Source organism: Microtus oregoni, unplaced genomic scaffold, assembly GCF_018167655.1.
Source record: "Microtus oregoni isolate MIOR12 unplaced genomic scaffold, Mior012 000044F_ref0000062, whole genome shotgun sequence".
NCBI classification, from domain to species: domain Eukaryota; kingdom Metazoa; phylum Chordata; class Mammalia; order Rodentia; family Cricetidae; genus Microtus; species Microtus oregoni.
The window spans coordinates 6,150,957-6,168,449 of NW_024543218.1; the positions used below are offsets into that span (position 1 = coordinate 6,150,957).

At 41.0% G+C, this 17,493-nt stretch overlaps 1 protein-coding gene across 1 annotated transcript in view; it reads right to left on the minus strand.

Annotated features, from left to right (window-relative positions):
* Window positions 1-17,493, minus strand: part of LOC121434724 (ATP-dependent translocase ABCB1) — a 78,096-nt gene that overhangs the window by 21,504 nt on the left and 39,099 nt on the right. The window contains exons 10-20 of the mRNA XM_041633644.1: window positions 15,425-15,538; window positions 14,786-14,896; window positions 14,496-14,621; window positions 14,203-14,406; window positions 13,753-13,923; window positions 12,559-12,720; window positions 10,655-10,831; window positions 9,736-9,882; window positions 6,437-6,544; window positions 4,749-4,826; window positions 1,356-1,439 (exon numbers count right to left, since the gene is read on the minus strand). Of these exons, the coding sequence (XP_041489578.1) occupies window positions 1,356-1,439; window positions 4,749-4,826; window positions 6,437-6,544; window positions 9,736-9,882; window positions 10,655-10,831; window positions 12,559-12,720; window positions 13,753-13,923; window positions 14,203-14,406; window positions 14,496-14,621; window positions 14,786-14,896; window positions 15,425-15,538 (1,482 nt within the window). The remainder of the gene's footprint in view (window positions 1-1,355; window positions 1,440-4,748; window positions 4,827-6,436; window positions 6,545-9,735; window positions 9,883-10,654; window positions 10,832-12,558; window positions 12,721-13,752; window positions 13,924-14,202; window positions 14,407-14,495; window positions 14,622-14,785; window positions 14,897-15,424; window positions 15,539-17,493) is intronic.

Below are 17,493 nucleotides of genomic sequence, written 5' to 3' on the forward strand. Positions count from 1 at the left end.
TATATACTATATGGTATACAATCTACACACTATATGGTATATAATCACCTTATACTACATGGTATACGATCTACTCACTGTATGGCATATGATCTATACAATATATGATATATAATCTATACACTATATGGCACATAATCTTTACGCTACATGGTATATAATCTACACACTATATGGTATGCAATCTATATACTATATGGTGTATAATCTATGCACTACATGGTATATAACCCCCATATTATATGGTATATATAATCTATATACTATATGGCATATAATCTTTACACTATATGGTATATAATATATAAACTATATGGTGTATAATTTTTGAATTTTAACATATTTACTGTAAAGAATTTGATACATTTGTGGGATAGAACTTGTGGGGGGTTGAATGAGAAATGTCCCCCAAAGGCTCAGGCATTTTAACACTTGGTCCCCAGCTGGTGGTACTTGAAGGGTTTTTAAAGAAAATAAATCTCTCTGCCAGACACAATAATCCAAATCAGACTAAATCAAACCAAATTAGAAAAACCCCATCTTTAATGGATGCTAGCCCTCCCAGGTGGCCTTCCAGTCCCCAGAGAGGAGATGGGAAGAAAGACAGAAAAACCATAGAGAGGAAAAAGGAAGACTGGGAAAACCACGGAGAGGGGAAAGGAAGACCAGAAGGCCACGTGTTTGTTCTCTGGGGGACAGTTTAAATAGCCTGTGGGAGTGGTCTTCACCCTCTCTGCGGAGGGGTCACTGTTGGGCTTTCTCAGAGGTGGAGTCTGGATTGAGGCAACTCCCAGAGGAGGAGGCTGCAATGGAATTTTTTTACCAAATATTTCAAGACTCCTTGGATATAGAGGTGCCCAGGGGCTGGGGTGAAGCTGGACCCAAACATTCCAGACTTTTTTGGGTATAAGTATGTTAGGGGCTGAGGTGATACTTCCAACCAAACGGTACTGTTGGGAGAGCATTATGAGAGGGAGGCACAGCCTTCCTGGATGAAGTTTATCACTGGAGGGGGGCTGCGAGAGTTTAAATCCTCCTACCAGTTCTAGGTCACTGTCTCTGCTTGTGTCTGCAGTTAAAGATGTGATCTCCCAGGTCCTGTTCCTGCTGCCATGCCTACCACTTGCTGCCACCCTTCTCTGCCATGATTTATTCTTATCCCTCTGGAACTTTAAATCCAAATACACTCCTTCTTCTATAAGTTGGTTTTAGTAATGGTGTTTTACCACAGCAATAGAAAAGTAATTAATACAAATATCTAGTAACAGTATCTTAAAAATGGTTACCAGGAAGTCAGTTTCATGCTAAGCCTAAAACAGCATCAAGAGGAACACCCACAGAAAGGAAGTACGCACCCCTTTAACTTGAGCAGCGTCATTGGCGAGCCTGGTGGTCAGCGCTCCAGTGGTGTTTTTAGGATTATCAAACCAGCTCACATCCTGCAACACAAAGAGATTTGTAATCTTAAAGTCCTACTTATGAGACTTTAGCTCTAGGAGGAAGGTGACAGGGACACTTTTGTTTAGCATTCATATCCTCTTCATTTGGCATTCAGGATGTAACAGTAAATAGACAAGAAAGGGATTTAAAAAACAAACAAAAAGGGGCTGGAGAGATGGCTCAGTGGTTAAGAGCATTGCCTGCTCTTCCAAAGGTCCTGAGTTCAATTCCCAGCAACCACATGGTGGCTCACAACCATCTGTAATGGGGTCTGGTGCCCTCTTCTGGCCTGCAGGCATACAGACAGAACATTGTATACATAATAATATTTAAAAAAAAAACAAAAATAGGTTATTCCAACTGCCCAAAGTATGTCTTAGTCTCAACGTTGTTTAAAGCCTGAGCAATGAACACTAATGGCAAAGTTGCTGGTGTCTTCAAGACTTCCTTCTAGAGCTGGAAGGCACACAGAAATAAGCATACACTATCTCAGACAGTAATGAACAAGGTGGAGAAAAAGAATGGGGTGAGAAAGGTGCTGCTTTACAGAGTAGGGAAGAGACAGGGAAGTTCTTTCCAAAACCATGAACAAAGACCATAATGAAGGAAGGGATGAAAGCATCAAAGAGAAGGAAGATTCAACACTTGCAAAGGCCTTGAGGCCGAGGCATTCTTGATCTGCTCCCACAAGTGAATTTCATCCTGCGGGTAGTCTAATTTGTCCTGCTGGGATTCCCCTAAGTCTCTCCTCCCCAACCTTTGTGCAGTTACCTATGGTGCCCTGAAGATGACCTCTGTGATGTGGGTGGGGGATGCATACCATGCATGGCCTTTGGCAACTATAGAGACTCTCCCCTGGAAGACCCAGGCTGCCTCTAGATTGGGATGAGGAAGGAGTTAACGAAACCAGCTAGGAGGCTGATGCAGCATGAAACAAAGAGGAGAGTCATCAAGATCTGAGTCTGAACAACTGGCAGAGAGACATAAAGAGTAAGGAGGTATGGCACTGGGTGTTGGTGGCACACGCCTTTAATCCCAACGCTCTGGAGGCAGAGGCAGGTGAATCTCTGTACAAGGCCAGCCTGGTTTATAGATTGAGTTCCAGAACAGCCAGGACTACACAGAGAAAGGATGTCTTGAGAAAGAGAGAGAGAGAGAGAGAGAGAGAGAGAAAGAGAGAGAGAGAAAGAGAGAGAGAGAGAAGACATGAAGTGGTGAGCCTTTCAGGGCAAGAAGAATAAAAAGTTCAAGTTGGAAAATATTAAAGTGTGAAGCATTTATTAGTATGAGAAGAGAAAAGGTAAACCTGATAGGTATCACTAGTCAGGGCAGAATACATCAACTGATTTAAAAACAAATCAAAAGCAATCTAGGTTTTAAAATGCACATACAACATGAAAAGGAATTTTATTTGTAAAACGTCATATATTTTCATTTTTTACATTTATTAATGACTGATTGTATGTCACGAACTTGCCATGACACATGTATGGAGGTCAGAGGACAGTTTATGGGAGACGGTTCTGTCCTTCCAAATCACATGGGCTGTGGGGATCAAATTCAGGTCAAGCACCTTTAATGGCTAAGCTTTCTCACATCCTCATATATTTTAAAATAAACATTGTGATCTTCAATTATGAATTTATGTCTGTCACAAATAGCTTTAGATTCTAAGATGTTACCTGAATTCACAATTTGTATTAAGGAAGTTACTACCTTTTTATTTTGAAAACCTAGAAAATGGCCCATTATAGTCTGTATCAACTGACTTTTTAGTACTCAGGTACTTAGGCGTTCCACCACTGGAATGTGACATCCTTGAAAAAAGAGACCATTTAGATTTGAACGCCTTGCAAAATTTAGTACCATACTTCATAAGCAGAGGCTGTGATATGCCTGCTCCTTTGAGTAGTCTGTACTGTTCCTACACACCAACCGCTCAGCTCTCAACACATAATGAACCTGACTGACAGCTGGCCTGAAGGCTGATGGGGTAATAGGGCATTTGGTGCTGTAGCGAGGTCAGCTTTGAGATTGTTTAAGTAGAATCTAGGTTATAAATACAGCTTGAAAGCTTGTGATTCCAGAACTTGGGAGATGGAGTTCAATATTATGCTCAGCTAATATTGAGTTTGAGGCAAATTTTGAAAAAAATGAGAGGATATATATGACCTGACAGAAGAGTCCAGGGGAGGGACTCCCATAAAACAGTGCTCTCTCACCCATCAGATTCTGCTTCAGCTGTGACTATCACTAGCTAGCTATTTGAATAAAGACTTATTTCTAGAAATACGTAAGTGGTTGCAGATGAGGTAAAAAAGACTGTCTTCTAGAAAGTTGAACACACAAAAAAACCCTGGCATTTTTCATTCTTGGTTTCTTTCTTTCTTTCTTTCTTTCTTTCTATTTTTCTAGTGCTGGGACTGAGTGAGCATGACGGATTCAGGTTCAACCTCTGTGTTACATTTTAGTCTCTTGGGACGGCTTGTGGATATATCCAGTCTATAGCCCACGAGTCTCATGCATCTTAGGATGCTATTAATGTGGTCCAACAAGTTTGTAGATAACAATACCACATTTTAGTGTAAAAATGTTGGACACCTTTGTATCAAGAGCATCGTTTTATGGAGGTAACCAGTCATTTTGAAAAAGAAGATTTAAGGTTATATATAACATTTTCATGATGGCTGAGGTTTGAAAGGGACTGCTAACAATATTGTCGGTTGTTGGGGAACTGAATGTACAGAGCAATAGGCACTCATAGTAAGTCATAACCAGCTAATAACAGTGTAACTCACTCGGATTATTCTTCTGTCTTGCCTCAGCAAAGAATCTCAACAGAGAGGGATGGGCCCTGAAAACAAATCTGAATTTGGGCAAGAGGAGTGCAAACTATCTCCAGGTTCAGAGTGTCATGACAGGATGTTCTGAGTGTGCAAGAAAGAGAAGGTGGCAGAGGGGCACAAAGCATAGAAGATCCTTCCTAACACTTCTCAGCCTTCGGGCTAAGACAAGGTATAGAGGACCATCTTGACTCATGCTGCCTCTCACTGCTGAGATAAGAGCTGATGGAGAGTTATTAGGAGACACAATAGACTCAACTCCTGGTTCCTTGTGCCTGCCTGCACCAAACTGCAGCGCCACAGCCTGCATCTGCAAATGGCTCAACAGCACCTCCAGAGGAGGCTGAGGGAGACCCATGCAGGATCTCTAAGGAACTTGACAGCACTCCTATAATCTGTGTCCATGGAGCACAAGAGAGAATTCCTACTCCCCCGACCCCAGGGTGCAAGCCACAGCAGCCGTACCTGTCTCAGCATGGACTTGAACACGTGGTATCGGAGTCGCTTGGTGAGGATCTCTCCAGCTTTGCCAAACGTGAAGCCCTAAGAAGAATGAGAAGGCGTCACACAGAAGGCTGGCCAAATACACAGTGGGAATCAAGGCCTGTGAGAGTGTGGAGCAGGATGGGACCCAGTCTGAGCTCCTGTTCTCACTCAGCTCCCTGCCTGTCTCTCAGATGACCAGCTGGGCAGTCTCTGCTTTCCAGCTGTATTTACACGTTGGAAGTCCGCGAATCCTCTGCCTGCTCTTAATATGTTTGCAGTCATCGGAGACAGTCTCAGCACCATAGCCAGAGCGGATGGAGCTGCTCTCTCTCCTGTATTTCACCATCCCAATTGTCAAAGCAGAAGTGACCAACTTAAAGCTGCCTCACTTCCAATCTCTTACCACAGTCACGTGGAGCAACTGTTCATTTTTACACACCCGCGACACTCTTACCGGCACTGTCGCTCTTAAGTATTTGGTGAAGGAATACTATTTTTCTTTTGTATTCCTATGTTAAGAATAGTGTTTTCTTTTTCTGTTAAAATAGTAATATATCAGAATGTATTAAATAAAGTAACTTATTTAGTTCCAGCTGAGCTTATTTTACATGTGTGTTGTTAAAATACTAATATAAGCCAGCTGGTGCTGGTGCACACATTTAACCCCAGCACTTGAGGCAGAGATAAGTGGATCTCTGTGAGTTCAAGGCCAGTGTGGTCTACAGAGCAAGTTCCAGGACAGCTAAGACTGTTACACAGAGAAACCCTGTCTCAAAAAACCAAAACCAATCAACCAAACAAAACCCCAATAACCCTAATAATATTTAGAATGCGTTTAATAGGGAAATCTATTTAGTTTCAGCTAAAAATATACATGTGGACTAATTATTGATGCATTAAGTGATTACTTAGATTTTTACTTAATAAGTAGTAACATAGTATCTCAAATCAATCTGAACACTTGGTCACATGAGTTCTCTTAGTTATCAAGAGGCAACATTGCCCCCATTTACAGATAAGGAAACGGAGGCTTAGACAGTCTAAATTACTAGACTGTGTATATGTGCAAAACATGTCTGTAAACATGTGTCTAACACCAAAGTCCATACTTTATGCTTTTCCATGATACACTCCAAGAACATTTGGTTCATTTACAATTATATTTGAGCCAAATGGTCTACAGGCTGCGAAATACCTTGTACGCATTTCTTAGGATTTTTAAGACCATAATTTTTCCATTCTGCGCTTGCTTTTCCTTTTGTGAGTTTGATAAGCTTTTGAAACAGTTTTAAATCAGTGTGACCAGCTTAGGGAGTTTCATTTGTTTCTTTGTTTGTTTTGGAATACAGGAAGACATTTCTCCAACTATTCAAACTGACCAGCAGAATGTACTTAATGTACTTCCAAACTCATATTCAGGGCTTACCCCAAAGTCTGTACTTGGGTCCTCACCTTCCATTTCCATACTAGACAGAAGAACCTGTGCAATATATTACATCCCTGTTTCCATTTGGGCCATGGTTGGTTGGGAAAGAGTAAGTGAGGGCGCAGTCAAAGGCTAAAGACAATCTGGCTATCATTGGCCATGGTAAAAAAGGAATAATCTTATGATAAGGACAATTCATGTTTCTAAACATGAGTGGATGAAGTGAGAATAACACACTTACCTGAAGAAAAAATGTAATAAAAGAAATGATCCCAAGGACCAGAAACAATAAGGAAAACAAGTTGCTTTCCTGCCGTTTGGTTTCATCATCACTTGGTTTTGTAAAAACCTGTAAAAAGTATTTGAAGGGTGGTTAGTTCCACACTAAGAAGACATTCCACATCTGCCCCCATTTCACAGATTGTTCAGTGTAGGAGCTGGGAAGTCTTTGGACACTGGGATAGCGCCGGCTTCTGACATAAAGTAGCCTCCAGGGCACCTGCACTCGGCTGCTATTCACAAATTCACCCAGCAGTCTTTGCACTCGTGTTCCTCTTAGAGAAACAGGTGCTTTGTAAGAAGACATCAAGCACATACTCCCCTCCTGACTTTCCTGTAACAGATTGTATGTAAGTCATGTCTGTCAGGATGAGCAGCTGTGTCTGGGGGACAAGGGTCAAGCTGGTACGCGGCTGCTGAGGATTTTCCACTTTGTGTTTCAGATTTCCTTATTTTATTTTTCTGTGCATGAGTTTTTGTCAGCATGTATGTATGTGCACCATGCGTGTGCCTGGATCCCATGGAGATCAGAAGAGGGTTCAGATCCCCTTGAACTGGAGTCACAGATGATTGTGAATCACCAGTTGAGCATTGGGAACTGTGGGTCCTTTGGAAGAGGGGTCATGGCTCCTAACCAAATCTCCAGACCTTCCACGTTGTTTTGTATGATGGTATTTCTCACTGAACTAAGGGCTAGAATGACTGGCCTGCTTGTCCTGGGATCCTCTTGTCTCCCAGCACTGGAATCCAAGTGTGTGCATCACCGCCCCTGGCTTCTAGGATGTTGGTGCTGGGGAGCAAACACAGGTCTGTGTGGTTGCACAGCAAGCGTTTTACTGAGTCATCTCTACAGCCCCAGCTCAACTATGTGGACACTTCATAGTATTTCGAGGTATCTGGAGAGAATATATTTGTGTGTTCTTGCTAATGAAAGGGTGTCATCCGTCCATTCAGCCTTTCAGAGAGAAAGGTACCGTTCCCAGTATATCTTGTAGGAGTTATAGTCACAAAGTCAGGTGTCAGTGGCAGCCAACTGACTGGGGCCTCACACAGACCTTTCAAGAGATGGTTAGAAGTGCAAAAAAGATGTTTGGAGCTGAAAGCATTTATAGCACAGTCACTCAACAGGGAAAGAAAATATATCATTCTTTCTAAGGGTCAAGTCAGTTTTTTGAGAGCGACATTCCTAAACCAATTCAGAAAACTTTATGCTTAAAAAAAAAAAGGACAAAATAGTTTTGGAAGACATTAACTCAATTATTCTTGATTAGTCATTCAGACATTGTACTATGCTAGGCACATGTACTGATCCTTCCAACTGGGGGCATCTGTTATATTACTTTCACCATTTTACAGAGAGAAAGTGAAGCAGAGACATATATTAACTTACTCAAGAGAGCCAGGAAAAGATGGGCCAAACACAGACACCCAGGCCTTATGACCCAAAGGCCACTGTTTGCAGTGAGGCAGATGGCTGCCTGCCTAGCTACTGTCCTAGAGCTAATGTGCTGGCCATCAGTCACCAGATAGATCTCTGCAGGAAGAATGAGGAAACCCAAGCACCACTGTTGGTTGCTTTTTTGGGTTGTTTTGTTTGTCAAAAACGGGCAAAGCCATTTTTAACTTACCTTTATTTGCAGTAGAAATCACATGACCAGCAAAGGCTAGAAATGTTTTCTCTTCTTACACTTTACAGAACATGTTTGCTGGCCTGTGTTCTACAATGTATTCCATAGAATCAGATGTTTTTCCTTCTTTGTAGTATTTTCATAGCACATGAAAATACCTCACACAAACTGGACAGTGAGCAAACACTTCTTGAGTGACATGTTAAACATGAGTGTTAATCTAGAAAGGCATAGGTAGACTAGAAGAGTTATGGATTTTTGGTTGTACAATGAATAGTGCTTGTTTTATCCTTCTTATGACGATGTTTCTTTCTGCAAAAGATTCTTAGCAGTAAGGCAAATGTGTCTTCAGTACAATGTCTCACGATTTGCATCTGTCACTAAACCAAGAACATGACCGTTTGGACTTTACTGCTATTTGAATGCTGCTGTTAAGATTAGCTAGAGCCAGCCTGTGAGCTTCTACCTTCAAGGATCCTGTTAGAGTTTGCATATGAAGTCTCCCCACAAAAGGCTCATTTGGTCAATATTATTCCTTAGCTGGCGGGTCTAGTCATTGATGGGTGATTAGATCATGAGTGCTCAGGCCTCATCAATGGCTGGAAGAACTGGATGTGCATTATGGGAAGATAGGACCTGGTTAGAGAAAGCAGATCACAGCACAGGGAGGGAAGGAGTCCTGGGAAAATATGCCTTGTTCCTTGCTCATTCCTATCTTCCTTTGGTTTCCTGGATGCCATAAGAGGGGCAGCTTCTGCCACATGCTCCTGCCCCTACAGTGCACTGCCTTGGGCTCACAACAATGGATCCAGATGACTTTAGCCTGAAACCTAGGAAATGGTGAGCAAACTAAAACTCCCTTTCTCTTGTACTTCTTCTCTAAGAATCCAGCATAGTAACACATATCTGAAACTCTAGGACTGAAGCAGCAAATCTGAGGTTCAAATTCTGCCTGGGCTACACTCAAGCTTGGTAGCTTAGAAAGACCTTGTCTCCAAATAAAAACAAGAAATGGCAAGGGTGTGCTCAGTGGTGCAGCACATGTTTAAAATATGTGGATCGTGGGTTCAGTCCCCTGTGGCATGAAGAAAGAAAAAGCCCTCACCTGTGCTCCAGAGATGAAAAGCTAACTAGCGCTGAGCTGCTTCCTTCTGTTTCAGTCTGAGGAAGTAAGTGTAGTCTAAGGGCCTGCTCATGTCCTGGCATGTGTGGATCTTACACAACAGGTCATTGTCTGCCCAGTTTGTTGCCCATTGGCAACCTGGATCAATCAGTTAAGTTCATCAGATCAGTTCATGACTTTGGCTCAGAGCTCAGTGTTGGCAAGCATGGGCGATTAAGTTCCCCGGTTCCATTGATTATGTCAATGAGTGGGTGCCCAGGGCACTAGAATAGAAACAATTAGGGACCCTAGATAGAAATTCATATAAAAGTTGTTTACAACATTGTCCTTATAAACCAAACTTCAATTATACTTTCATCCGAGTTTGTTTCATGTAAAGGGAAATGCTTCTATGACATGAGTGTGTCTGTGTGTGTGAGAGAGAGATGTGTGTAGATGTGTGTGCATTGAAGATAGTTCATTCACTTGTCTAGAGTCATAAGTCATGTAAAAATGAATATAATCACTTACCCCTACAACCTTTGAGAATATTACAGCAAATGCTGGCTGCAAGCCTCCATTTATTATGGCACAAAGTGTACCAACCACAAAATAAGGCCATTCGGTTGAATTCAACTTTAGGATCCGCCAGAAGGAAACCGGAGGCACATCTTCGTCCTAGAAGACACATGCATTACAACAAGATAGTTTTATGTTTTTAAAAGACATCCTCACTGATTTCTCACTGTGGAGGGTTCTGGTGAGGCAGAGTCTCATGGATTTTAGGCTGGCTTCAATGTCTAATCTTGCCTTCACCGTCCAAGGGTTGGGCTTACAAGAAGATGGGTACAAGTTTTTAAAATAACTTTCACCCTATTTTTATTCCTTAACAGTTGATGGATATTTGCCATCAAACACAATAACACATTATAGTGCCTATTTATTTATTTATTTATTTATTGCTTTTCGAGACAAGGTTTCTCTGTAGTTTTTGGAACCTGTCCTGGAACTAACTCTTGTAGACCAGGCTGGCCTCAAACTCACAGAGATCTGCCTGCCTCTGCCTCCTGATTGCTGGGATTAAAGATGTGTCACCAATGTCTGGGTCCTCTTTATTTTTTAAGAAATGAATGATGCTTCCACAAAAATTTAATTCTTGGCATTCAGCAGATGATAAGAATATTGACCAATAAGGATAACCATAATAGAAACAGTAATACTTAAACACCTCTCATAGTCTCTATTTCTAAACATCTTGGTATTAAATTTTAATCTTACACCTAAACTAACTATAAAACATCACCATTTCAGGTTTTTAGAACACCGTGGAGAACAAATCAAAAAGATTATAAAAAATATGTTGTTTTTCCCACTCCTTCAGCTTAAGCACAGTCAACTAGGAGGGCTCAAGAGGAGGATTTGTAACATAGCATTGCATCTTGGTCCATACCGGGGTCTCTTTGATACTGAGTTTCCTGTCTTGGTCCTGCTGTGCACGAACACTTCTGCGAGTTGATCTTCTTCTTATCAGACTGGATCCCGAATCTTTTGAAGACATGTCTAAATTATCAGTTTCATTTTTAGATTCACAAACTTCATTTCCTAGTTCAATTTCATTTCCTGCTGTCTAAAATAAATAAGAGATATGAATAGTTTAACCTCGAATAATGGAAATTAACCATTGAAAATAACTATCAAGAAAATACTGAATTATTTAAATCAAAGGAAAAGATGAAATTAAACTACTAGCCCTTCATGTATGATATGTTAGGAGAAAAAAAAACCCTAACATTAATGATTTTTTGTGAATATGCTGAATTAAAAATGGCAAGCCTTCTGCGTATTTTCTCTGGTCATCTCTTCTCTGGGAATACATGGCTCAATCAACTTCGCATTTGAACCAGTGTGCGAATAGAAACTCAAAAGAGATCGAAACGTTTTAGACTATTAATAAAACGTTATTTTTTAAATTTATCATTTTTTGTACTAAGCCTTCAAAATTTGGTGTACATTTTCATCGTTCAATGTTTACAATCACAGTGGCTATTAAGGTTAAATAGCTATCACATGTGGCTAATAAAGTTCATAGGTCAACTTAAATTTTTTTCCCCACTTTTCCTTAATTATGCTTCTTTGGTTCCTCTCTTTTGCAAAAGAGAAAAATTAAAGTAGTACTGGATAGTGTTATATAAAAATAGTAAGGCAGCAGCATTCCATTCAGAAAGAAAACTGAAACATTCCAAGGGTCCTCAAGGCTATGCTTAGCCCTCAGGGTGGGAGGAAGAGAATTAGACAGAACAATGCAGTTCATGGAGATCTAAGTATAACCGGGCACTAAGAGAATCTTCCCTTTAAAGTATAGAGGGGAGCTTCATTGTGAATGAAATTGAGAGAGAGGGGAAGAGGAAAGAAGAGGGGGGGGAGAGAACTCACATTCAAAGTACCACCCCCTGAGGAGTCTTGGACAGGTCCAAAAGGCGAAAAAAGGATGGAGTTTTCAGACCCTTTAGAAGTGGCAAGGACTTTATATGACAAGACTTAGTTCAGCACAGTGTATGGGATAAGGTGTGCGGAGGAACCTTGCACCATAACTTGAGAATCATCAAGTTACAGTACAGTGCTTCTTTGTTTTTATTTGTTTACATGGTTTTAAATGTAAGGCCCTTTATCAAAAGAGAAAAGCCACAAGATGAAAATGAAGGCAATGGAAAAATTCAACTTCTCACGACCCAAACAATTATCACATCCTTAAAAAATAATTTTCAAAAGTATTGTATAAGGTATGTTGCAGGTTTGCATTACATTAACCAAGATTGTGCCAATTAATAATTCTGAATAAATTTATTTAGACGTGAGGCTTTAAAAATAATTTTTAATATAAATATATTTATCCCCTACATATGTTTATTCTTGCACTTTGGGGTCCCGAAACAAGACTAGAGTATAGCTTACAGACTTATATTGCCATTGAAGTCTTTGCTGCCATAGTTATTTTAGGTTTTATGTGTAAAAGAGTCATTGACAAAAAAAATTTAAAAAAGAGTCCTTGATTTGTTCAGGGCTGGGGAAATGTCTGCAAAGTGTCTTGAGTTTGTTTATTAGAAAGGGATGCCTTGAAGATCTAGAAGTACAGCACTTCCTAACACTGTCCTCAAGACAGCGAGGGGGTAATGTGGCCTGGGTTAAGCTATGGGATCAGACCTAAGGTGCAGGCCCATGTTCTAACAAATCCCAAAGTACTCTTCTCCTATGTCCCAAGATTATACAATAAAGTAACACTTATCTATAAATTGAAAATACTGACACCAGTGAATGAACAAAATAAATTAGGGCGTTTCCAGAGTTCCATTGTACCTGTGTCATGACAAGTTTGAAGTAAATGCCCTTCTCTTTCATGAGCTCATCGTGATTTCCTTGCTCCACAATGACACCACCATCAAAGCCAGCAATGACATCAGCGTTGCGAACTGTAGACAAGCGGTGAGCTATCACAATGGTGGTCCGGCCTTCCCGAGCCTGGAGACACAGAAACCTGGTTTTCGAATCATGAATAATTACAACAGAAAGCACTGCCTTTAATTAAAGCATTGAGGAGGCAGAGGCAGACAGATCTCTGCATTTGAGGACAGTCTGGGGTTCAGGGCAAGTTTCAGGACAGCCAGGGCTACACAGAGAAACTGTGTCTCGAAAAACCAAAGTCTGGCCATTGTCACTGATATTGCATGGACCAGAAGGTCTCCAGCCCCATCACACAGTGCACCCTCTCCTGGAGAAAGGGGCTTTGCAATTCCATAGTCTTCAAGTGGCATTAAGCGACTTCTATTTGTATCTTTCTTTTGGTTGACACTGAAAAACCAGATTAATAGGGCTATTTCTCTTTTCAGTTCCATAGTCTTCAAATGACATTAACTGACTGCTACTCATATTTTCCTTTGGTTAACAAAACTGTAAATTCTCAAAACCAGATTAGTAGGGTTATTTCTCTAAATTTTCATGATCAAAACAAAGACTAATTTTTACTTGAGCCTCCATTTTCCGTTTTTATTAATTTTCTGTTTTTCATTTTTAATTAAAAGATATTGACATGCCTTTTGATGAAAATTTATTTATTGTAATTCAGAAAGAGAGAGAGAGAGAGAGAGAGAGAGAGAGAGAGAGAGAGAGGGACATGAAGTGGGGCTAGAAAGATGGCAGTAGTTAAGAGTGCTTCTTGCTCTTGCAGAGGTTCAGACCCAGCACTCCCATTTGGTGACTCATAACCGCCACTGACTCTATGCTCAGAAGATTTAACATCCTCTTCTCATGTTTTCACACACATGAAAACACACACAGTGACACAGACATATAAATTATAAAATAAATATTTTTTAAAAGATATAGAAGAAGCAGAAATTGGACAACAACCAAAACATTTAGGAAGTCTGGTGCTTTTCCTTAGTAACAGGTATAGAAGCTATCAAAAGTTTCTGTTCTAAGGCAAGTTTAAGAAGAATGAACAATGGAATACTATTATTCTTATAATTCAACCTTTAATTATAGCTGACCCACCTTATCCAGAGCAGCCTGAACCACAGCTTCACTTTCTGTGTCCAAGGCTGACGTCGCCTCATCCAACAAAAGGATCTTGGGGTTGCGGACTAGGGCACGAGCAATGGCAATTCTCTGTTTCTGTCCCCCACTCAGCTGCGCCCCTCTCTCACCAACCAGGGTGTCAAATTTCTACAATTAAAATGATAAAGAAACAATTAAAGTAACAGGAAATGTAGTAAGGCAATAAACTACCTCAGCTCTCATTTCAAATTGGGACGTAATCATCAATGGAGCCTGGCCAGCAACACAGTCCAGTTCTTGGCAAGAAGTACCTACCACTAGTCGATAGGGTGAGCGATGGAAAATCCACAGTAAACTGGAATTCCCCTCTAAGGAAGTTCATCCAACTCACAGGAGTTTCCTGAGTTCACATGAGCCTCGGGGTGACAGAGGGCAGGCACAACTCACGTGGGGCAGTTTCATGATGAAGTCATAGGCGTTGGCTTCCTTGACTGCTCTCTCGATCTCATCCATGGTGACGTTCTCTCGGCCATAGCGAATGTTTTCAGCGATCGTGGTGGCAAACAACACAGGTTCCTGACTCACCACGCCGATGATTTCCCGCAGGTACCTCACATTGATGGTCCTGATGTCCTGGCCGTCGATACTAACCTGAAACGGAATGTGTGGTTGTCACACTTTAGAACCACAGAGTCAGAACGATGGGCAAGGGTAGCGCTGCTGGCTGCACGACCACTCACCACGCCCTCCGTGGGGTCGTAGAGCCTCTGCAGCAGCTGGACAGTGGTGCTCTTCCCACAGCCACTGTTGCCGACCAGGGCCACGGTCTGTCCACTCTGCACCTTCAGGTTGAGGCCCTTCAAGATCTGCCAAGACAGACGAGAAGCTAGTGTTAGGGCAATTCCCAGGCAGAGAAGCATGTAGATTGTATTTGCTGGCATTTCAATTCGGTAGCATGCAGATTTTACAGACACGCTTTTCTCTACAACCGGTTAGAAACTTTCCACGCAACAGAAAACTGTCACCATACCTGAACTTCTTTTCGAGACGGATAACTGAAGTGAATATTTCTGAATTCCAAATTTCCTTTAATGTTGTCTGGTTTGTGCCCATTCGCTGAGAAGCTATCAATATTGGGTTTCTATAGAGATGAAAATTGGCAGAGGTTATCACGGCTCACCTAGGCCAGCAAGGATGACACAACACCAGAGCTCTTCCTGCTGCAGTTTATTCAGGACCTTTTTACAATGCCTTCTCTCTCTCTCCTTTTCCCTCTCTCTCTCCTCTCTCTCCTTTTCCCTCTTTTTTCCCGGGCAAGCCTCTCCCAGCCCTTAAATAGTCATGGGCTACCAACCCTGGATTGCCAGGTGGGCACTGCCCATAGGTCCACGCATATGCAAGCAGCTGACAATCATTGCGTGATAATAGCGTAAGTCAGGCTTTATCCATAATGGAAGTTGATTATCATAGAGAACACTCGCTTTCAGGATCGTGGAGGGTGGGAGCCAGTACCATCAGGTGTGGCTCCACGCAGCTCGCTACAAGGGGTCACTGAGTGACAGTAATGGCTTCATAAAGAACTTTTTGATGAGCTAAGATAAAGTGATAGAGGAACTATCTCAGCTGGAAACTCCTTTCTTAGCAGGCTAAGCTGGCAGGCCAGACTCACATTGTCAATTATCTTGAAGACTTCATAGGCAGCTCCTCTTGCACTGGCGAAGGCCTCGATATTCGGGGACGCCTGGCCAATGCTGAACGCCCCAATCAATACCGAAAAGAAGACCTGAACGTGTGAAGAAAAACCATCCTGTCACTTCGTTTACCACAGTCCTCTCCTATTTCCTCTCTCCTCCAGTACAGCTAATTCCACTTCTAAATGTCAACGCAACGTAAGAATACCAGGTGTTAAGAAAAATCTTAAAATTTCATCATTGTAAATTTCAAATATATCACCACCAAAATGTAAAGTGAAGAAACTGAGATTATTTAGCTTCATGTGATCACTTCACATTGTACACATGTCAAAACCTCACACTATATTCCTGAAAGATAATACATATTTTCAACTGAAAAATATAAACATTGACAATGTGAAAAAGTTTTTAAACTTTCCATAATTTCATTAAGCCTACAATGCAGAATTAATCTCACCTTTTCAGTGAGGCAGCAACATACAAGCTCTGAGTATTACAATAAAACATTTTTCTACTTTTTCAATGACTAACAATTTTTATTTAGGTCATAAGGGCTGTGAAATGGAAACCAACACTGAAGAGCAAGTGAAGAGACCAAGGTGCACACCCTAAGTTAGTATTACCAGTTACACATCTGCAGGACATTCTCTCGGAAAATTCAATCTTCCATTTCATGGACAAAAACAGAAAAGACTATTTGTTCTCTCCACAGTTGTATCAGATGACACCGGCTGTGACAATACTTTGTAAGTTACAAAGCACAGGCCAAGGGCTGATTCTTTATGGGGTCTCATCTCCCAAGTTTTGGAGTTACTTTAATAAAAATATTTGTCTGTAAGGGCTTAGCATTATTTACCTCTGTTGGAAGACGATGGGAACTAACATCATCCATTATTTCTAGATCATTCAGGAATTATTTTGCTCAATAATTTGGAGGGAAGAGGCTTTTGCTAAGTGAGTCTGTATTCGTTACTCTTTTTTTTTTTTTTTTTTTTTTTTTAGTTTTTTGAGACAGGGTTTCTCTGTGGCTTTGGAGCCTGTCCTGGAACTAGCTCTTGTAGACCAGGCTGGTCTCGAACTCACAGAGATCCGCCTGCCTCTGCCTCCCAAGTGCTGGAATTAAAGGCGTGCGCCACCACCGCCCGGCTCGTTACTCTTTATAGTACTAACAAGCAGGCCACATGAATCCTGTCACACATGTGGCAGAAGGCGTAACAGAGATTTGAAGAGTGTTAATGATTGTTCAAACCTTACAGTTGGTAGGTAGTGTAGTTGGAATTTGAACCCATTGGGTCTGATATCAAATCCTGCAGTCTCCGTTCTAAACGCTGTTTGTGAAACAGCTTTAGACTCCATGAATATGAGATTGAAAGTACTGTTTCTAGAGTCAAGGCTACAGACCCGTGGTACAAATGTATGTTAGGCAATATTCAGTAAAATAAAGTAAAATCAGATTCTTTATATCAAAATTAAGCAGTTTATATCTTATTGCAATTTAGGTTTATCCAGGTTCAGTATCACAAACAAAACAAAAACTATCTTGGTGAAATCTGTCCATATCTAAAAAGCTTCACATATAAAGCACAGTTCAAACAACAATAAGAAAAACAACAACAACAAAAAAATAAGGAGTAACTATGAAATTCATGTTACATATCTGAATCCCAAGAAAGGGAACTACTTTAAGGGATTCAAAGAATTATGGTTTGTCGTTAACTCTGTCTCTTTGTGGTTAGCCTGAGACAAAGAAATAGAATGAATTTTCTAATAAGATACATATTCAGTTTGGTTGCAAATAATTTCAACACCTTAAAATAAAATAATGTCAAGGGTAAAGTCTTTTACACTTGCTTAAATTCTAAAATGCAGAAAATAATTGTGATGGTTAATACTGATTGTCAGCTTGATAGAATCTAGAATTACCTAAAAGACCCTGCCCACTGAAGGCCTCAATCCATTTGAAAGGAGAAAGCATGAACGGAAAATGCCACTGAGGGGTTCCCTGCTTGAAACCAACCTCCTAGGAGAGTGTGTCTCTACAAAC